Source organism: Camelus bactrianus, chromosome 17 (assembly GCF_048773025.1).
Source record: "Camelus bactrianus isolate YW-2024 breed Bactrian camel chromosome 17, ASM4877302v1, whole genome shotgun sequence".
NCBI classification, from domain to species: domain Eukaryota; kingdom Metazoa; phylum Chordata; class Mammalia; order Artiodactyla; family Camelidae; genus Camelus; species Camelus bactrianus.
The window spans coordinates 30,854,749-30,870,017 of record NC_133555.1 but is presented as its reverse complement, the minus strand read 5'-3'; the positions used below and the strand labels follow the sequence as shown (position 1 = coordinate 30,870,017).

At 51.6% G+C, this 15,269-nt stretch overlaps 1 protein-coding gene across 8 annotated transcripts in view; it reads left to right on the top strand.

Annotated features, from left to right (window-relative positions):
* Positions 1-15,269, top strand: part of CACNA1D (calcium voltage-gated channel subunit alpha1 D) — a 295,056-nt gene that overhangs the window by 275,227 nt on the left and 4,560 nt on the right. For 7 of the 8 annotated variants that reach the window (XM_074344649.1, XM_074344648.1, XM_074344651.1 and 4 more), the window contains 4 exons: positions 8,876-8,992; positions 9,707-10,071; positions 11,808-11,957; positions 13,268-13,443. In XM_074344649.1, coding sequence (XP_074200750.1) covers positions 8,876-8,992; positions 9,707-10,071; positions 11,808-11,957; positions 13,268-13,443 — 808 coding nt within the window. Of the gene's footprint in view, positions 1-8,875; positions 8,993-9,706; positions 10,072-11,807; positions 11,958-13,267; positions 13,444-15,269 lie in introns of those variants that run through there. The other variant, XM_074344653.1, reaches the window with a different exon arrangement.

Here is a 15,269-nt window from a genome sequence, read left to right as displayed (position 1 = left end):
TCGCGGTGGCTCCTTTTCATGAAAGGGAACGTGCAAGGCTTAACAGTTTTCCCTTCCGAGCAGAGACTCAGAGAAAGGGAAAGAGTGAGAGAAAGCAAAGGAGGTGGGCAGCCGCCCTGCAGAGAAATGAAATGAACACAACTTCCTGATGCTGGCCAGTAAAAAAAAAAAAAAAAATTAAAATAATAAAAAGATTAAGCAGACCTGCCTAAGGTGGGCAGCTGACTCCATTCCAAAGCCCTGCATCCCTAGTTTGCCCGAACTACCAAAGACTGGCAGGCCCCTTGGCGCTGAGCTGACAGAGTTCCTTTTCTATGCCAGTCCGTCATGACCTCCTGACCATCCAGCTCCGCTCTCTGCAGTGACCAGTGCAGGATGCAGTGAGACGGGGGCGGGACAGGACGCTCAGACACACCCATTTAAACTAACACATATACCTGCATGCCCAACCAACCCAGGCAACACCTCAGGTTCCATCTTAATGCGTCCACGGGAAATACCACCACACCCCAACCTCATCCAACATTGTCCGTCTTTAAGTCAAAGCCAGTTTGGGGATGCCTCTTTGGAAGCAGTGTGGTCTAGTTTCAAGGACACTGGGAGTCAGGGAACCTGGGTTCTAGTCCCAGCTCCAGCGTCCACTTGCTGCGTGACCTTGGGCAAGACACTTAACCTCTCTGTGCCTCAGTTTCCCCATCTGTAAAATGGGGGTAATCATGTCGACCTACCTCACAGGGCTGTTGTGAGGAATAGCTAAGTGATTGTAAAGCACTTTGAACGTATAATTGCTTATTATTAAGACTTCAACAATAATAATATCATATGCCTGTTTACTACCAGAACTTTAAGAAATTCTTGTTTTTCTTTGATCTCTTTTCTGTTCTGTACTTTAGTGATCCATTGAGAAGGAGAATTCTCCCTTTTTTGAGATATCTAGGAAATGCATAAAGATGTAAACAGAAGTAATTCTACAGGTTGTGTTTTCACATCTTATGGAAAGTAGATTTTTGCCCGAGAAGTTGCTTCACGAGGGGGTCTCATCTGAAACTCTCAGCCAATTCTAAGCAGTGGTTGAGGAGCCAGTACATCTAATGCTGAGCCCATGATACCCAGAGGAGCCAGTTTATGTTTTAAAGTCAGTACTCAAGAGTACCCTTGAATTCCTGAAGTGTTAAGGGTTATAAGCTTGGTCTGTGCAGATGGGGCTGCGTACGTGGCGGGCGCAGAGAGCGGCGGAATGTGGGGAGCCGGGCCCTGGCTGCGCTCATCCCTGACCAGGCAGAGCTGGGGAACCGTGTCGCCAGTGGAAAGAGTGGTGCTAGCGGAAGCCCCCCGGGCCTGTCCTATGCGTGACTGATGGAGTCCCTTCCAGCCTTGAGATTTGTTCCAGTGATGTCATCTGTGCTGTGACCTTTGCCCTTTGGCCCCAGTGGCTTACAGTACCAAGTGGTCTGCCCTGCCTGGATTTAAGTGGACTCCCTGGCCCCACTCTGGAAACAGACCCAGCCCCAGATTCTGCTCCCATGTGGGCAAACTGTTGTCAGTCTAGGAGCTCATGGTGGTTTTTATGGCATGGGGATGGTGGTGAAAGCCAGCTTGCTCCACTGTGGCTGGACCCCTGTAAAGATGTTGAAGCTTGTTTGTATCTGCTGGGTGACAGCTGTAGCCCCAGCACCTTGAGTCTCCTCACCCCCTGCCAGTACCCAGCCCCTCCCCAAACCTCTCTGTGATCCAGTAGCTAAAGGGCTAATGCTTGTTGTAGTGGAGGCCTCTGGGACCCTATTTTGGGCTGAGAGCCCAGCTCTGCTCTGACTGGGTAGTGCCCAGAGGTTCCAGTTATAAACTATTTGGTGTATCATCCCTGAAAAGGAAGCTGGTCAGCCCTGTGGGCACAGGTGAGGGGTTTATCCACCATCAGACAAATGGTCCTTCTGTCTCTGGCCCACTCTGATATCAAGTTTATGAAACACTGAAGGGAGCATATGTGCTCACCCCTCTGTGTGTGGCCCTGGTCTCAGGAGGCCGGTTGACCATCTGTCTTCTAGATGTGAGTGTCTATGCACTAAAGCCTCATAGAGCAGCCCCAAGCAAGTCGCGTGGCTGGTGTTTCCTTCCAAATAAGTAAAAACTGGAAAACAGTAACTTTCTAGCTGGGATTTAGGGAATGATTTAAATGAAACAAGAGCATCTTGCCCCTCGTGGGCCTGGCCGTGTTGCTGAGTGACAGCACTGGCTGTGGTCGGTGGCTGAGGCCAGTTCAGGAAGGACAGCCAGAAATTGCAGGCGCTGCCTGTGGCCTCAGCTCAGAAGGGAAACAAGGCTTCCTCGAAACTTGGTTTACAGTCAAACTGCAGACACCTCTTTCCTTTTCCCTAAGACCCTGGCAGACGAGTATAGCTTTAAATGTAGAGGAGTCGTAAGAGACGACTCAAGTATATTATGTCAGAATCTTCCAGACTCACTGAGCAAACTCGGTGCCCAACCCCAGAATCCATGGTGCTAAACTCTTAAGCTCCTGGATGAAGACACGATGCTGGCCAGTATCCTTCCAGGGAAGTAGACGGAGGATTGGGCATTGGGCTCTTCTTAAATAACTTATTCTATGGTGTGACCTAATCAAAAAATTAAATTGATCTGCAGGACTATGGGGAACTGGATTCTCTACTCTTTCTGAAAGGTGGGAGATCTTTCCCTTCTGAGAATAGTAACTGTTATTGTCAGAAATCTTTGAGAAGATAGAATTGCTGAAAAGAAGTAAAGGAAAGTTACGTTAGGTAATAGCAAAAGGTCCTAATTACTGAGGCGTCTTATTGAATAATACCCACCTAGTACCCCTCATCAGTGCAAATATCCCAATTCAATTGCCCAGGGGGAAGAACTTGCTGACCCTGACGGTTCATTGACTGGGGAGGCACCTGCATGAATTCGTTCTCCTTGGCACACCGTAGCCCTCAGAGAAGTGGCTGTTTGCGGGTAACGAGGGCACATCAGTCTATGGCACAGTGCCAGAGGCTGGGTCAGAGAAGCCGCGAGAAGGACGTTTCTTCCCAAAGCAGAGAAAGGTCAGCGGAATCCCAGGGGTCCTGGATGGGGTGAAGAGTCCAGTGCCTGAGGAAAACATGGGGTTGTCTGTCTGAGGGTGGGTTATCAGCAGTTCTCCAACTCTTTGGTCTCAGGAATCTTCTATGCTCTTAAAAAGTATTGAGGACCCTTATGTATCAATATTACTGCATTAGGAATTTAAACAGATTTTAAAAACACAGAATATGCAAGCACAACGATGCTGGAGAGATGAGATCCTGTGAAAAACCCCACTGTGCTCTCAGGAGCGAATGAGAATATACAAGGCTGAGAGCATTCTAGTTTTTAATTATGCAAATCACAGTGACCTCACGGACCCCTGAAGGTGTCTCAGGGGACCCCAGTGTCCCTGGGCCACACTTTGAGAACTGCTGCTCTAGGGGATTGATCCCATACTCCCCCTAAAGGAAAAGGGTGCTGGAGCTGCTTTATGATCTGTGTACAGCACTGCCCCTACCTTGAACCGTTCCCTCCCTCCCAGGCCCGTCCCAGGCCCGTCCCCAGCCCTGGCCCACTCACCTAGACACAGAGCTGCCTGGGCCCCCAGTGTCTGGCCAAGTTCAGGCTGATTGTCAGACTGTACGTGCCACGTCTCACTGCCTGTGCTGATCTGAAAGAAGGATGATCTGAATTGGTATATGACAGATAAGTATTCATAAGACTCACAGCTCCTCAGAGTGGCACGGCTGAGACAGGAGTGTGCTGAGTGTAGCATCGGTTTGCGTGATACCTGGTGATCATCTGTCATTGCCGTTGTGACTTAGTGATGCAGGAGCTCTGCTAAGTTAGTTGAAAGAAGGTTAACCTTGATTGAGTGGCACTGCAGTCATGTGGAGCCAGTCATGAGTGAGCACGTGATTGAGACCTGATCCCAGCACTCTTTACAGTAGACCCAAGAAAGTGGGGTCAGCACGGGGTCAGTGGAACTGCAGGCCTGGGGATCAAGATTCCTAGCTGAGCCTTCGCCAGCGTGGGCAGGTCCCTTAGCCAAATGGGAGTAGTCTTGGCCCACCCGCTCTCCCTCGCAGGGTGTAGTGGGATAAAGTATGGGATATCATGGGGGCAGGTACAAAGATGCCATCAGAACAGAAGTCGTGATTTGTGACTTCTGCCAGGCCCACTCTCTCTGTTAATCAGGAAACTGACAAGCAGTTCTCCGATTCTGGTGTTAAAACCACAACCAAGAATCAAGGTGGAACTAAAACAGGTAGCGCTGTCAGATCATTTGCAGGGAGACGTCAGAGATCGCTTCAGATAATTTTTTTTGAGGTTTCCTTTATCTTTTAGAGTGATGGTGACAAACCTGGTATATACAGCTGAGTGCCCCCTGCCAGGGTAACTTCTGTGGTAACGTTGCAGCTGACTTGTCAGTGAGGGTCAGAGTCACTGTGGATGACTCACAGGAGTGCCGTGCTCATGATTCTAGCCCTTTATGTTTATATATAACTCGAGGATGGTTCATAATGGGACACAAAGGCCATGCCATCCCATTTTCCCTGGCAGAGAGCAATGACAAAGTAAGGGGTGTGCCTGTGTGTGCTGTGTGTGCGTGGGGAGGCGGGAGACAGCTTGTAGATGAGCAGGTGTATTCTGTGAGAGTTTCATCTCCAGTCCTTTCTTCTGAGGGAGCTAGTCTACAGTGATCCTTTCTGATTGGGTAGGGGCAGTATTCTGCTAAAGGGTTAACCAGAGCTCGCCTTTAACCAGATGACCACAGGGCCAGCCCTAGCTGAGCGAGACCTGCCTGTGGTAGGGAACAGGCTCTGCCAGACGTGGGCTCTTAAGGCTGGAGTCTGGAAGCCTGGCACTCACACCCGAAGATGAATGGCCTGGCCCAGTCCCGACTGGAGGCTCACATCTCTTATCTGCACTGTTATAGTGTAGGTTCGGGAGGGGTTCCTGGGCGTCTCTACGTGCTGAGAGCTGGCAGATGGCGAGTGTGTCTGATGGCGCTAGCTTAGGGGGACAGGCAGTGAAAGCATTTCAGATGCACCAGGTAGGAAAAACTTAACCCTGAAAGTGGGCAAGAGAAAGGAAGGTAAATGAATGTTCCTGTTTGATATTAAAATATCATACTTTAATGCTATTGCTTCAGAAATATTTAGAGAGATTTTATAGTTTGGGGGGGTTGGTGACTTTATCATTCAATAGAGTAAATATCGATAAAATTCCAATTAAATGGTGTCTAAAATTTAAAGCAGCAGTCTACAGGCAAAGCGCCAATATTTCTTTGAAAAAAAAAATACTCATGAGAACATCTAGCATTTAAAAATCAACCAGAAACTAGGCTTGATTCTGTTTAATGTTTTATATGATTGGACGTCTTAAAACAAATCAGTAATGTTTATACTTTCTAGCAATTCTGTGTTTCTTCAAAACCATAATTCTACTGTGATGTTAATGGAATGACTTTATATGGCTTTAACTGTGTTGGGTTAAGTGCTAATGACCACGTTTCAAATTAAAATAGTATTTTGCTAATAGAGGTAGACACAGATATGAAATACGAAAGAATAGATAATTTTACTGATTGTAAAGTGTTTGTTTCAAGAAAAACATAGTTTTGTTTTGTTTTGTTTAGGGCTGTAGAAAAAAGTAATTTTTTCAAGGGTTTAAGATAGATTCCTGCACTTTGGGAATTGGAACTTGTGCCTATGGAATTTTTGGAGCAGCCTAAGCTACCTTTTAGCTGGATATGTGTGCTAGAAAATTTTTCATTATCATGTTTTGTGATATGTAATAAATTCAGGGTGCTGTGCTTAAGCTTCGTTTCAGTTCAATTTTGGGAACATGTGTTTCCCTCCTTCCCAGCCCTGGCAGATACCCCTGTCCCCTGTAGTGTCCCCCCGCCCGTCCTTCCTCCTCTCCCCTGTGAAAGAGTAAAGTCAGTCCCTGACTGTTAGAAGGTATGTTTCTTCCTGCGTGGAACAGACGAAATATAATCATGTTCTCTAAGCCTCTGCTTTCCTGTCTGGGAAGAGTGATGCTTTCTCTCCTCCTTTGATGTCTCTTTAATAAATATGTTGTCGTTATTTGTCTTTGGAAGCGGTCTCTCGGACCACCTCTCAGTTTTCTCTGTGATTTATGTTGCAAACAAATCCTCTGTCCTGTGTCTGTTCACTGCTCTCTCCTAATCTTGTGTATCATTGAGAACATGCTGAAGACAGTTTTTATTTTTGCAATTATGTTATATGTGTATTTCAGTGAAATGTCAACCCGTCAACAGAGGATGATGTTAAAAATTATCCAAATAAATAGTTTTCTATTTCTTCTAATCAGACCTAGTCCAATCAGTTGAATGACAGTGAACAGGATGATCTGGTGTTATTTAAACAGAGTGTTCCTGGCCCACAATGTACATAGTTTACCTGGGGGCGTTGACTTGGTGCACTGTCACCTGTGTGTGTTTTGTGGCACTGGCAGTGGGTGTCTCAAACCTGGTCTCTTGTTTAGGAGCCTCAGATAGGTAACAGCCCTTTCTTCCCAGTGATTCAAAATCAGATGGTGAAGCCCTGGCTTAGTTTATCTCCCCTTGATGATTGTGCCCTAGAAAGCACTGCCTGCATGAATGGCAGGCTGTTGGGTAGAGCTGGGCTCAGCCTTGCTGCCCCGGCTGGGGCAGGAGCTTTCACCCACTTGGCATTCGAGTTGCTGTCTTGTTGTTTCCCTGAGAGTGGTGTGGGTCTGCTGCTAAGCCAGACAGTTCCCCAGGCTCGAATGTGCTGGAGGCGGGGATCCTGAGAGGAAAGAGTGAGTGATTGTGTGTGCGTGCATGTGTGTACATGTGTGTGCATGAGCCTATGATCAGAGGGACAGGAGAGTGAGAGGCAGCCTCACTGACTGCACCACAAACTGTCCAGGGTTTGGTCCTGGGACACAAGTCATTCCCCTGCAAGACCACAGCATTCCTAGCCTCGAACCTTAAGGCTTTGACTCCAGGCAGCTGTTTCACCCCCACGATTCATAAAATGGAAAGACTTGCTGTTCCAATATTCAAAGAATGGTTCAAACCAGACCCAGCCTGGTGTGCCATCTTTAAATATATTTTTTTGAGGTATATTCAGTTTACAATGCTGTGTCAACTTCTGGTGTACAGCACAATACTTCAGTCATATAAGAACATGCTTATATTCGTTTTCATATTCATTTTAACCGTAAGTTACTACAAGATATTGAATATAGTTCCCTGTGTGGTGTGCGGTCTTTAAAAGGATCCTCTCATAGGCTGAGTGCTATTACGGACAAGGCCATTTGCCTAAGAGCCTCTTGGGAAGGTCTGTACCCCCTTGCTGTTCTAAATTAGTGTCAGCACCACTGGCGCCTGCAGGACACCAGGCTGCACTTTCCCACATCAGTGGGCCTAGGCTTGTGGAATCTGGCAAGACTGTGGCCACCATCCCCTCCACCCTGCACACCCCCTCCACCGCCAGGCATGTCTCAAACATGGCTATCACTCTCTGTCTGTGTGCTATCCCCACCTGCTGCTGGGGGCTGTGGAGGGGGGACGGGAAGTGGTCCCCTCCTCTGATAACCCCCTGCTCAGCCTAGTTCTCCTCTGCAGACTGCCCTGATGTTGGGGAGTATTAGCTACAGAAGGAAACCCTTACAGCCAAGGTCTCAGACGCTTTCCAAGCCTTTAGCAGCTCCTCAGGGACAAGCAGACTGCCAGCAAATGAGGGAGTACTGCCTGGGTACCGGACTGGTGGCCTTAGACCCGGGGCAAGGAGGAAATGCCTCTTTCAGATGCAAATCTTTTTGTAGCAAAGGCTAGAGGAGCTATACTGTCCCTATTAATGTGCCATTTTTCTTCAGATTGATGGTCAAAACATAGTCTTCTTAGAGCCAGCAACTACCTCTTCCCCATAGATAGTCCGTAAGCATCTCGAATATTTCTCTAATGAAGGCAGTTACATGGAAGGCTTCTCCCAAGGGCTGTCTCAAAGGAACCCAGGCCCAGGGTGAAGAAGGGCGGCTGTGAGAGCCTCAGGGAAATGCAGACTGTCTGAGCGGCCTGGAGGGGTACCCTGGCAGACCTTGCACTGCCTCCAGAGGTGTATGAGCCCCTTTCGGTGTGCTGTGGTCTTGAAGAGGGTGACCCGACCATTGGCAAGTTCTCAGCTTGAACACAGACTGCAGGCCAGGGTGCCAGGAGATGGCCACAGAGGCTGGCCCTGCACAGCGGCCCAGGTCTGTGTGTGTCCGTCTGTTGTGTTGTGGTCCTGAGTGTGCTCGTGGTGGCAGTGTGCTGTGTCGCTCCCTTGTTCCCATGGCTTTGTAGCAGGACCGGTGGCCCCGATGGCTGCTTGGTCTGCCTGCCCTCCAGTCTCTGCACAAGCTTCCTCGTCCTGGACGCAGCCAGCAAATACTTGGCACCCTCCCTGTAGAGCAGCCTGGCCCTGCTCCTCCCCGCACCTGGGGCTCCAGGAGACAGTGCTCTGCCGGCCAGCCTTCTGTGAACTGTCGTCTAGGTGTGGGCCTGGGCTGTGGCCATGGCAGACCCTAGGACTAGTAACCAGGGCTAGTAACTGTTCCCTGTAAGTGGGGGTATTTGAAAAGGAGGTCACTGGCCTCAATTATCCCAGCATAGGACCATCCTGAACTCCTGGCCACACCCTACAACCCTGAGGGTGTAGGGACACATTTGGTTACATTCGAACAAGCGGTCAGGTCACTGCTGTATCCTTTGGAGAAACCTCCCCCTCCCACAACGGAATCAGGCAGGAGCACAGCCAGGACCAGGCCGGCCCAGGGCTCCCGTGTTGTCTAACCTGTTCTGCCATTTCCGTTGATCTAGGCGGGATTAAGGACACTGCATGACATCGGGCCAGAAATCCGGCGTGCTATATCATGTGATTTGCAAGATGACGAGCCAGAGGAAACAAAACGAGAAGAAGAAGAAGATGTATTCAAAGTAATTATTCCACGCCTAGCTACACACTGGCCACTTGGAAATAGTGGGGCAGGAGTCCAGTTTGGGCAGTTAACGATCTGTGAAAGAGCCTGGAGAATGCACACCAGCCCCAGGACCTAGAGGCCCTGGTGGCCCATACCCTCCCCAACCCAGCAGACCCTGCCCATTCACCAGCACCCCTTGGAGGGCCCGGCCTGCTCCTTCCCTGAGCTTGCTTGCTCCTCTGCCCTACACTGGCCACTTCAGAGGAGCTTGGCCACAACCACCAGCCTGTGTGTATGAGCATCCTGGGTCCTTTCAGCAGCTGCCGGCTCTCCCTCCGTCCTCTTCCCTGGGCCAGTTTTTTGATCTGCCAGCCGGCCCTGTGCTTCCCAGGCCCCCCAGCCCAGAGCCGGGCCTGCTGTCCAACCTCAACCACTGGGGCTGCCAACAGTGCTGCTGGGCAAGTCGGCTGACCCTGGAGCAGCTGGAAGAGCCCACTCGAGGGACAGCAGAGAGCTTGCCTCCCCAGCCTAGGAACCGGTAACCTTCCTCATTCCAGGGGGACCAGCTGCCACCCAGTCACCCTGATCACTGAGGCACTCAGATTGTTTTACAGGGATCCTACGGAGCTTACCTAGAATTTGTTGTTCATGTAGAAAAAATTACCTGACATAGCTAGCCTGCATCAAATATTTGTTAAATTACCTGGTGTTGTCTCCCATTATTTTGCAGAGAAATGGTGCCCTGCTTGGAAACCATGTCAATCATGTTAATAGTGATAGAGATTCCCTTCAGCAGACCAATACCACCCACCGTCCCCTGCATGTCCAAAGGCCTGCAGTTCCACCTGCAAGTGATACTGAGAAACCGCTGTTTCCTCCAGCAGGAAATTCGGTGTGTCATAACCGTCATAACCATAATTCCATAGGAAAGCAAGTTCCCAGCTCAACAAATGCCAATCTCAATAATGCCAATATGTCCAAAGCTGCCCCTGGAAAGCGGCCCAGCATTGGGAACCTTGAGCATGTGTCTGAAAATGGGCATCATTCCTCCCACAAGCATGGCCGTGAGCCTCAAAGAAGGTCCAGTATTAAAAGGTAACCTTGAAAATGTATTTGTACTTGGTAACACAGTGTTGGCCCAAGGGAGGGGGGTCTGTCTCCCTCGTGCTCTGGTACAGGCAGGAGATTCCCCATGGGCACTTGCAGTAGGACCTGTGAGTGCGTCAAGGTAACGGCCTCACCAGGCACTGGCCCTGTGACAAGCCTGTAGGATAGCGGGCCTCTTGCCAGCCTGTATCCTGCTCTGTGAGATGCCCCTGAACACAGCAGCAGCTGCAAACTCTGCCCTCTCCAACTGTACCGCATACTCAGGGACAGGGACTGGCAAACTTTCTCTGTCAAGGGCCAGAGAGTAAACATTTTAGGGTTGGAGCATTGGACTGTTTCTATCGTAGCTACTCAACTCAGCCGTCGTAGCAGGAGAGCAGCCGTAGATGTAAATGCGTGGGTGCAGCTGTGTCCCAGTAAGACTTAATTTGCGGACACTGGCATGAGCTTCACATGGCCACACGTGATGAAATATTTTTCTTCTTTTGATTTTGTTTCAGTTCTTTGAAAGTATAAAAACTGTCTGTAGCTTGTGGGCCATACCAAAACAGGTGACGGCCTACATTTGGCCCTTGAACCATAGTTTGCCGACCCTGCTCTGGGAAGTAGCTTGATAGCTGCTTTTTCAGTTTCATTGGAAATATTTAACTTTTATCTTCTCCCTCCCTCCCATGGTATGCCTTTCCTGGATAGAACCCGCTATTATGAAACTTACATTAGGTATGTGCTCATTGCCTGTTTATGTGTTAACTACCATGTGTTTTAAGTGTAACCAACTGGCCTCTCTGAATGCTAAGAGATGAGAAATTCCTGGGAGCCAACTAGCCTAGGGTAGGGTGTTACAGCCCCTAACTGTGGACTCAGCAAAGGTGGTTGCTTCTTTGTAAGCAAAGGAGCTTTCAGATCCCTCTCTGCATAGACTGTTACCACCCAAGGACCGACATGCCCCACAGGCTCGCCCCCCAGGCCTCATCACTGTGCTAGGAAAACCCACTGTGCACTTTCGGGGTGTCTAGTCTAGGCCTGTGGAGCTGAGCAGTCCTGCTGGTCTCTGGGGTCATCTCATGGGGGCTTCATAAAAATGTGATGCCCATCTCCTGAAGACCAAGAGCCAGGCCTTGTCCTTTGTCTCTCGGGCAGCCCTCTAGCCTCGGGCAGTGCACCCACTCCACGTCTGTTGAACCCAGTTGAATTTGGGATGGGATGGTCATTGTGTCAGGGCCAGGGAGGGTAGATCTCCTGGTTTAATTATCTCAAGTGATATTAGAAGTCACGTGAGCTGGAGGAGGGCAGTAGAGAGTGAAGAGCTTGGGGGAAGCGCAGTCCTTTCTTTGGAGAGTGGTGATATCACAGAGCCTGGCTGGTTTTCCTGAGGACTGAAGCCAGGACAGCTGGCTTTTGGGGGACATGACAACAGTCGTGGGGCAGGGCAGTCTTTGAAAACTCAGTGGACATTATCCGGGCACATCTCTCTCCCCTGGAACACTGTATTCAAAACTCCTATCCCTCTTTCTGGGTCAGATGTGGTGCCAAGTTTGGATCCTCTCTTTCCCAGGCTCTGAAATCACATTGGGCCAGGTCAGGAGGACCAGAGTTCAGAGCAGGTGACCTGGGCACCCATCGCTATAGGTTTCTAGGGTGGGTGCCCATCGCTATTGCCGAGGCCCGGCTGTAGGAGCTGTCTGCCGCCTGCCCAGACGCTCAGGCCCTCTCTCCTACTGCAGGTCTGACTCAGGAGATGAGCAGTTCCCAACTATTTGCCGGGAAGATCCAGAGATACACGGCTACTTTAGGGACCCCCACTGCTTGGGGGAGCAGGAGTATTTCGGCTGCGAGGACTGCTACGAGGGCGACAGCTCGCCGACCGGGAGCAGGTGAGGGCGCTGTGGCGCGGGCTGCCATTAGGAGGCCTTGCCATCCCCTGTCCCTAGGGCTCCTGCGCTGTGCTCGGGACGGTCCTGGGAAGCGAAACAGGAGCACAGTCTCCAGGTGACTGCAGAGGTCGGGGCAGGAGAAAGAGGGCCGCAGAGAAGCAGAGTGGAGGCTGGTTTTTCAGGGCTGTTGACTTATTTCCACCAGGAGCCTATGCAACTTTTAGCAAAGGTTCCAGAAATGAGAGCCTTTACTAAACCCTGGGGGCTCTGTCCACATGGCAGCTCATCCAGCCCAGAGCCTACTTCCTACTTCCGTCCCCTGGAGATGAGGGGACTTGAGGACAGAGTGGCATCACTGAGCAGATGTGCCTCTCCAGGCTTCTGAGACAGGAACACATGAGGTTAAAGTGGGCCCTTTGCTCAGGACATGTAGCAGGCAGTGCAGGGAGACAAAGGCCACCCACCACCCTCTGCTCTGTAAACTGCATCTCACGGTGACCCGTGGCCCACAGTAGTGGGCGTGGTTCTATGGTGAGGTCACTCTGGCTTCTGAGATGTTAAACATTAGCTTCATGTTCCAGGCCAGCCACAGCCTGACCTGCCCTCACCCTGCTCTCCCCCGCGTCCTCAGATAGGCCTCCCAGCGCCGTACTTCCGGAACTGCTGGTCCTGAGCTCATTCTGAGTTGCCTTCTTCAGAGCCTTCCTCACGTGTGACCAGCCCTTGGACTCCCTTCCCCCATCCCAGCTGGCCTCGTCCCACCCTCTCTTCAAGGGCCTGCTCCGCACTCCCGTGACTGGAATCGAAAGGCCTCCCCCGCCCCTAGAACTCACAGAGTCCACCCTGAGCCCCCTCTTCCAGCGCTGACCCCCACCAACCTGCATTAGAATTCCCCGCACCTGTGCTATTTGTCAAGTGCATTTGGGGGAGTTGGAGGGCACAGTGCTTTCTGCATACTCACGTCCCAGTGCCCAGCCCAGCAGCTGGCTGAGGGCAGATGCTCCAGGAGGAAGTGAGTGGGTGATAGTCAAGCTTGCAGGGCGTCCGCAGTGCACATCTGCCCTGGGTCTGAGGCTGCCGCGGGGAGGGAAGCCACCGGCACCTCACTCGTCACAGGCCTGCTGTCCTGAACCTTCCTGTAACACCCCTTGCCCTCGATCTAGAATCTTCCATGGAGCTTGTCCTCAGCTAGTCCTACTATGTCCAAGGAAGTAGGGAGAGGACAGTGGGACTGTGCGAGCTGAGGGCAGCCTTGTTCACTACATCCTCACGTGCCCCTCGCTCTCTCTTCTGGCCTTTCCGACCACCAGGCAAAGCTATGGCTACGGCTGCAGCTACTACAACCGACACCCAGGCAGCAGCTTGGATTTCGAGCGGCCCCGAGGGTACCATCACCCACAAGGCTTCTCGGAGGATGATGACTCGCCTGTTTGCTACGATTCCCGGAGATCCCCAAGGAGACGCCTACTACCTCCCACCCCAACATGTGAGACCAGGTTTTTTGTTTGGCGGGGAAGCTTCGCAGAGACCAGTGTGCCTCTCCCCCTGCCCTAGCCTGCGGGTGGTGATGCCACGTCAGGGGCTTTCAGTCCTTAAGACCAGTCCCCTGGTTGGAGGTCCTGTGGGCTCGCCTTTCTTTCTCATCCATGTCACACATGGCAGGCTGAACTGCTTCAACGCTGAGAACAGAGAAAGGTAGGATGGGGCCCTACAGTTGGACAGTGTGTAGTGCCCGATGGGGGGCTCTCTGTGCACATCATCATTGCCTTTGACTGGGGATCTGCCCTGAGAGGTAGGCAAGATGTGCCCAATGGTGTAGACAGACCCGCTCCCTGGATTGGGTAACTGACCCTCAGAGGATGGAGGATGGGCCTGTACTCAGAATGGACCTGAGCCCAGGCCTGTCCTACCAAGTCCCAGGCCTCTGAGGAGCACCTGGGGATTCCTGGTATCCATCCCTCCTCCTTCTTCACCTCTCTGGCTTCTTCTCTCTCATCTTTGCCTCTGTCTGCCAGTACCCTGTGCTCACGGTGTAGGTTTTGGCCTTGGTGATGACCTCTGGGGTAGGTGCTCCCATCCTGGATCCAGGGAGTCCCGTCCCGCTGAGAAGGGGCAGGGGCTGGCTGCTGATCTTCTGGGGCAGGTGGCCTCACTGGCGCTGCCAGGAGGCCTGGGCCACCCCCAGTGAGGAACTGGGGCCAGGGAAGGAAATGCAGCAGCGGCCCTACCAGCTCCCGGCCGGGCGCTTTGATTTGGGACATGTGGGCATTTTGATGATGGTGAAAGAATATCTGTTTCTGGTGATTCTAACGAATGAGGCATATTTAGGGGCAGGACTCTAATCAGTAACCAAAAATAGCCAAGACACGTCGGTTTTGAGTCTGCTGTCTACGTGCACGGTAACAAGTGCGGCTGGGTGGTGCCCAGGGCCTGTTCTCTCTCCAGCTGTCACAGCCTTGCTGGGGAGTGTAATCAGCCCCATTTCCATGGTTAATATTAATTTCACAGCCCCCCAAACAAGCTGCTAAACATAGCGGCTCTGGTCTCCATCAGTACGGGGATGACGCACTTGCAGGCGAGGCCGGGAGGACCTCGTGACTTCCACTGCCCTCCTGAGACCTCCCTCTCTCCCCAGGGTTCACAGGCACTGCCTCCATGAAGCAAGGACTCTTGAGCAGGCAGCTGTGGCCACCCTCTTTGTAAAGGGGAATAAACTAAATGCATTTTATTTGCTTTGCTACCCATCCATTCGGACCTCAGGCAGGGAGAACATGAAACTCCTGTGTTCTGTACTACAGGGGGTTACTTCCGCTGTTAGAGATGGGTGTGCAGAGCACACAGGTTGATGGGTGCACGTGGACTCATTTCCAGAGCTGAAAGGCGCTATCTGAATGCGAGCGATGCTGGTTTTCCTCTCCTGGCTCGAGCCTCTGGCCCCACCATCTGCTCCTAGGAGGGCCTAGAGTTTGTGCTGACCGGGGTCAGTGGGGTCCTCCCCTCACAACACTTAAGTGCGGCCCTGCATGGTGCATGGAAGGAAGGCTGTCTGATGTGGAGAGCAGGTGTCTGTGTCCCATATGGGCAGCTGGACGAGGAGGCCCAGCAGGCCCCAAGGTGTATGTCGGGCCTGTGAGAAGAGACTGGTTGTCTGTCTGGTCCCTCCCCGTTGGGCAGTGGCCGGCAAGGGCTCAGCCTGGTCTTCGTTCGTGTTTGGAGCCAGGCCCTCACACAACCTGCTCCTGCAGCTTTTTGTACAGCCCCGGGCTTCCCCGGGGGCCCTCCCAGGCTGGCCCCTGCAGTTTTCCAATGCAG